General features: G+C 55.6%; 1 protein-coding gene across 1 annotated transcript in view; it reads left to right on the forward strand.

The window, feature by feature from the left end:
* Positions 1-5,621, forward strand: part of ARHGEF17 (Rho guanine nucleotide exchange factor 17) — a 90,207-nt gene that overhangs the window by 64,197 nt on the left and 20,389 nt on the right. Inside the window, exons 3-9 of the mRNA XM_019649324.1 lie at positions 1,213-1,329; positions 1,548-1,640; positions 1,851-2,027; positions 2,364-2,414; positions 2,672-2,781; positions 2,890-2,975; positions 4,598-4,716. Of these exons, the coding sequence (XP_019504869.1) occupies positions 1,213-1,329; positions 1,548-1,640; positions 1,851-2,027; positions 2,364-2,414; positions 2,672-2,781; positions 2,890-2,975; positions 4,598-4,716 (753 nt within the window). The remainder of the gene's footprint in view (positions 1-1,212; positions 1,330-1,547; positions 1,641-1,850; positions 2,028-2,363; positions 2,415-2,671; positions 2,782-2,889; positions 2,976-4,597; positions 4,717-5,621) is intronic.

A 5,621-nucleotide genomic window follows, 5' to 3' on the forward strand; every position in this document is an offset into this window, starting at 1 on the left:
AAAAAAAAATCTTACCTATTTTTAATGATTGTGGGTGTGTTTTCATGTCTTTATGATGATGTGGTTGGGCCTTGGGCCTAAGAAGGTCTTAGAAGGTCCCTGCTGATCTGGAAACTGATGTGCTGAGAACCTTGGCCTGGTGGTGATGGGACCGCAGCTTAGTGCTGACATTCTAGCCCATCATTATCTTCAGAGTCACTCAGATTTTGATGCTGACCATGGGCTATAACAGAAGCCTGGCCCCCAGGGAGGGGCCAGCATAGGATGCTGTGTCCCAGGATGGGGGCAGTTGGTGAGGGCTACCTTCCTCCCAGAGCTGCTTCTGCTTCTGCCCTGCAGCACACTGGGGGGCAGGGAGGGAGGATAATTGGCTCCTTAAAGGCACAGGAGCTTAGAGGCCCAGGGGCAGTGTGGGTGCGAAGACCAGAAACACCACCACAGTTCGCCTAGTCCATCCATGGTGCAGCTGAGACAGGAACCAGGGTGTCCTAACCCCCAGCCAGGGCTTCTGACCAAGAACCTCCATATTTAGCCCAGTCATCAGCTGGTCAACAGGTATTAGCCACCAGCTGTGTGCCTTGCTCTGAGTAGGGCTTGACTGGGCAGGATAGGGGCATCTATCTCCTTGGAGAGGCAAGATTTGTCCTGGGGATTAGGGGAGGCCAGAGGCCAGGTGTAGTTCCAGCCCTAGTCAGAACTGGGACTGCTTCCTGGAGGGGGCAGAACGGGAGCTCAGCCCTGAGGGTGGGTGAAACTTAGTTAGATGTGGGGAGGGCATTCCTGGTAGAGGGAATTACATGAGCAGAGGCCAAGCAGGTGGAATGAATCTGAGTCACTCAGAGGACCCGCCTGGCTGGACTTGGTGCTGTTGGAGACCAGGGGATGGAAATGCCCATTTGGAAGTGAGAGAACCTGATCTGAGCTCATAGGACACATCCAGGGACACGTACGGACATGCGCGTGCGCACACACACGCGCACACACACACGGATAAGATGCACTTGTGTATATATCTGCACATGCACACATCTAATCACACAGTCACACATACAACATGTACACACAACACAGGAGCACATGCCTGATCTCTCAGAGACTATTATTTCTAGTTAGGGGGAAAGGATGTTGGCTCATAAATTAAAGGAAACCAGGACAGGGTGAGGTGGGGTAAGGGACACCTTGAGAGTCCCAAACCTGTCTCTTCACCCACAGTTCTCCAAGGATGTCCTGGTCAACATCTATTCTGCCTATATTGATAACTTTCTCAACGCAAAGGATGCTGTGCGTGTGGCTAAGGAGGCAAAGCCTGCCTTTCTCAAGTTCCTGGAGGTACTGTGGGCCAGGGCAGGGGGATGGAGGTCACCTTCACCTTGGGCCAGCTTTGGGGACCCCAGGAGCTCCCATCCTGATCACCACAGCCCTAGCCCAGTGGGTCAGCCTCTGCCCTCGGGCTGAGCTGGAGCTTCCTGTGAACCGGTCCTTGGACATTCCCTTCTTTGCATGTCTTTTCTCACATGGCCGCCCATCTGCCCTGTTTTGGATTTCAGCAAAGCATGCGTGAGAACAAGGAGAAGCAGGCGCTGTCCGACCTCATGATCAAGCCTGTACAGCGGATCCCACGCTATGAGCTTCTGGTGAAGGTGGGCATGGGGCTGATTGGGCAGGTGGGCAAGGCCTAGAGGCATGTGGGGATGCAGTGGGCTCTGTGTCTGGGTCCCCAGGGGTCAGGTAGGAAAGGAAGTCCTCTCTGGCATCTACCCATAATCCTTCCTGCTCCTAAGTCAGTGGGAGGTCCTAGGGCCTGGCAAGGGCAGCTAAGCAAGCAGATCTGATTCTGGTTCCCACCCCAGGACCTCCTGAAGCACACGCCTGAGGACCACCCGGACCACCCACTCCTGCTGGACGCACAGCGGAACATCAAGCAGGTGGCTGAGCGCATCAACAAGGGCGTGCGGAGTGCCGAGGAGGCAGAGCGGCACGCCCGAGTGCTGCAGGAGATTGAGGCTCACATCGAGGGCATGGAGGACGTGCGTGCAGCCCCACTCTGCCCCACCCCACACACACACACCTGTGTCCACCTGTGGTCACCTGGAATTGTGGCCATGTCCATATCCACAGTGGTGTCCCCCGTGTGTTTGCATCTTGTCTACCAACATCTCTACCCTTTCCTGCCCACATCCATGTCGTTTTCCATATCTGCCTCTGGCCGTGTGACTCATGGCCTGACAGCATCAGGAGGGTGGATGGGATGTTGCTTCCACTGACCTGACCCATGGAGTGGGGCCAAGGGGTCACCAGGGTCTGGGGAGGGAGTGAGAAATAATAATTAGCCTTCAAGATGCCTTGTCCTTCTTGCCCCACAGCTCCAGGCCCCTATGCGGCGGTTCCTGAGGCAGGAGATGGTCACTGAAGTGGTAAGAAGTGTCCTGAGTTGTCTGCCCGTTTGTCCCCCCCCGCCCCCCCAACTTGGTTCACGCTTCTGCTCATACCGCTGCCCCCGGCTCTCCTGCTCTTCCACTCCAACAGGATCCCTGGGTTGAGTCCCAACTCTGCCTCTGCCTCTGGGCAGCTGGGGGAGAGCCCTCACTCCTCCCTGGGCATGGCTGTCCCCTTGGGCACTGTGGGCAGGAGGGTGGGCCTCTGAGCCTGAATCCTGCCTCGGGCCCCACAGAAGGCAGTTGGTGGCAAAAAGGACCGGTCCCTATTCCTGTTCACGGACCTCATCATCTGCACCACCCTGAAGCGGAAGTCGGGTTCCCTGCGGCGCAGCTCCATGAGCCTGTGAGTGATGGGGACCGGGCTGCGGGGGTCTCAGGAAGTAGGGAGCAGTTTTCCCTCCCTGGGTTCCACTTCCCTCCCCTGGCCAGAATTCCCCTTGGCTCCCCACAGGTACACAGCAGCCAGCGTCATTGACACGGCTAGCAAATATAAACTCCTGTGGAAGCTGCCGTTGGAAGACGCGGACATCATCAAAGGTGGGGCTGACTCAGAGCTGCGCAGGGTTCTGTGTGTTGTTGTCTTCCCCTGAGAAGCCCTCTGGAGGGTTTGAGCTGTGGCCAGGTTGGCTGCCTATCTGTCTGCTTTTCTGCTTTGGGGCCTCACTTACCTGTCCAGTATAAGGGGATGGTTAGTATGCCCAGAACCAGTCCAGGACCTCTCCATGCAGACCACTTTGTGACTGGGCAAGGACTTAACCTAGGCTGGCAGGTGGGGCTGGGCTGGGGTGGCACAGACATACCGTAATTAGCCACTGATTCTGCACAAACTTACTTAAGCGCCTCATATTAGATGATGGTACACTGTTCTAATCAAGCAGTTTTGTGCACAGGGAATAGAGACTCACTCAAGGCAGTTCAAGCAAAAGGGTGGCTAGAAAGATCTGTGCTGTTTGGGGCTGAGACTGTCAGGAGCTGATGCTGCTTCAAAGACCCACTGGCTCCTCCTGCTGTGTGTATGTGTGTTTCTCTCTCCCCACCCTCCACTCCCTTCCCACTCTTGGCCTGTTTTCCTCACTGCTCAGCTTTCGCTTAACTACCATGATCTGTCACGCTCTTTTCTACATCTCAGCCTTTCTCCCTTAGCTCTGGGCCCTGGCTGCTCCAGGATCCACAGTTCACCTTCTTGAGTAGGATGGTTCGTCTAGAACGGTAGTGAGGCTACCTGTGGGTGGCAGGCGGTTCAGGCCCAGACTCTGTCCCTCAGCTCACCTGGGGTGGTCCTCAAGGTGAAGGGATTCGCTCATCCCCACGGCGAACCCACGCCTGTCCTTCATGGACCCCTATGTAGGAATGCAAGCTGATTATTGGCCCAATCATCTCTTCTCGCTAAAGAACAGGCTATTCAATAAAATGACTATCTTAGGTCAGGTGTCCAGTCCAGTCCTGCTCCACTCAGCTATGGCCACGTGTGGGGCAAGGTCACATGGAAGAAAATGTGGCTGCCCAGGTGGTGAGAGCTGTGGGGAACTGTTGCCCTCAGAGGGAGTAGGAGCTACCCCCAGCCCTGGCTTGTCTAGCACACTGCACTGCTATCTGTGCTGCCCATTTGTGGGCTGTTGGTCCAAGGTGTGCACCCTCAGCAAGCAGTGCAGAGGGTGGGGGAATGCTGAGCTGACCTGTAGCTCCTTGGAGGTGGTCAGGTACAGGATAGGACCAGAGAAATCCAGGGCATCAGCTCATTGCTCCCTCCTTTGTGGGAGAATTGAGCCCTATAGTCAGCAGATTTGACTGCCCAAGGCTCTGCCTGCCCAGCCGACTCCCCATGGGAGGCTGCACCACTGCAGCCAGCCAGTTTGTCAGCTGGCGTCTGCATAACCCACAGAGCCGTCTGCTGTTTATTCTTTGTGCTCTTCCAGGGACTTCTCTAAGGGCCCAATGCCCTGTGCTCTGTAGCTCTGGATTTATGCCCAATCCCCTGCTCTCAGGCCTGGGGCTTCTCTGTGAGCTGCCTGCTAGTTTTGTTCTTGGGCACTTGTGGTTCACAAGCTCTGGTTTGTCAGACTACTCCCCGTGCCCAGCTGCAAGTTGTGCGGTAAGGGGATGAATGTTTGTCTTGTGAGTCTTCGGATCTGTCCATGGCCTTCTTCTAACCCCACCAGGGGCATCCCAAGTCACCAATCGGGAGAACATCCAGAAGGCCATCAGCCGCCTAGATGAGGACCTGACCACCCTGGGCCAGATGAGCAAGCTCTCTGAGAGCCTTGGTTTCCCCCACCAGGTCTGTGCCCTGAGGNTCTGGGTGACTGTGTGCACCTGTGCCAGTGGGTTGAGGTGCCATCTCTAAGGGGACTTGCATTGACCCCATGGGTCCCCCCAGGGCTACATGCAGCCGCTGAAGCAGCCAGAGAACTCATTGCTGTGCGACCCATCACTGGTGGACGAGATTTTTGACCAGATCCCGGAGCTCCTGGAGCACCATGAGCAGTTCCTGGAGCAGGTCCGGCACTGCGTGCAGACCTGGCATGCCCAGCAGAAGGTGGGAGACCTGCTCATCCAGTCGGTGAGTGGCCCTGCTGCCCATGGCTGCAGCCCCCCAAAACTCAGGCCACTTCTGGGAGGAACTGGCTGCTGCCCTGGACCCCTCACCCTACCTCATCCCACTCCACCTGGACACTGACTCTGATCCCATATTGAACCCCAGATTTGACCAGACACTGACAGCCCAGACCCTGTGTTGACCTGAACCTGGACACTGCCTAACCCCAGAGCTTGGCTGGACTCTGGTGTAGACTTTAACCTCAGCCAGACAATGACCTGATGCTGGACCCTACTCTAGTTGCTGGCAGTGACCTACCCTGGTCCCCTGGTGCTGAGGCTGACCCAGACCTCAAAGGGATGCGGTACTAACTCTCAACCCCTCCCTGACTAGCTCTTTTCTCTATCAGGTATTTTAATAAGAAGAGCTAAATATTTGGCACTTGTTTTATGCTAGGCATTAGTCTAAATACATTATATAGATCAACACCTCTAGGAGGAAGGTGTGATTATTACCCTGAGTTTAAAGCTGATGACTTCTGTGGCACAGAGAGATAAAATAACCTGATCAAAGTCATAGCCAGTAGGTGGTATTCGACCCCTGGAAACATGGCTCCAGTGCCCAGGCTCTGCCCCACTCTGTACCCC

Source organism: Hipposideros armiger, unplaced genomic scaffold, assembly GCF_001890085.2.
Source record: "Hipposideros armiger isolate ML-2016 unplaced genomic scaffold, ASM189008v1 scaffold_132, whole genome shotgun sequence".
Classification (NCBI taxonomy): Eukaryota; Metazoa; Chordata; class Mammalia; order Chiroptera; family Hipposideridae; genus Hipposideros; species Hipposideros armiger.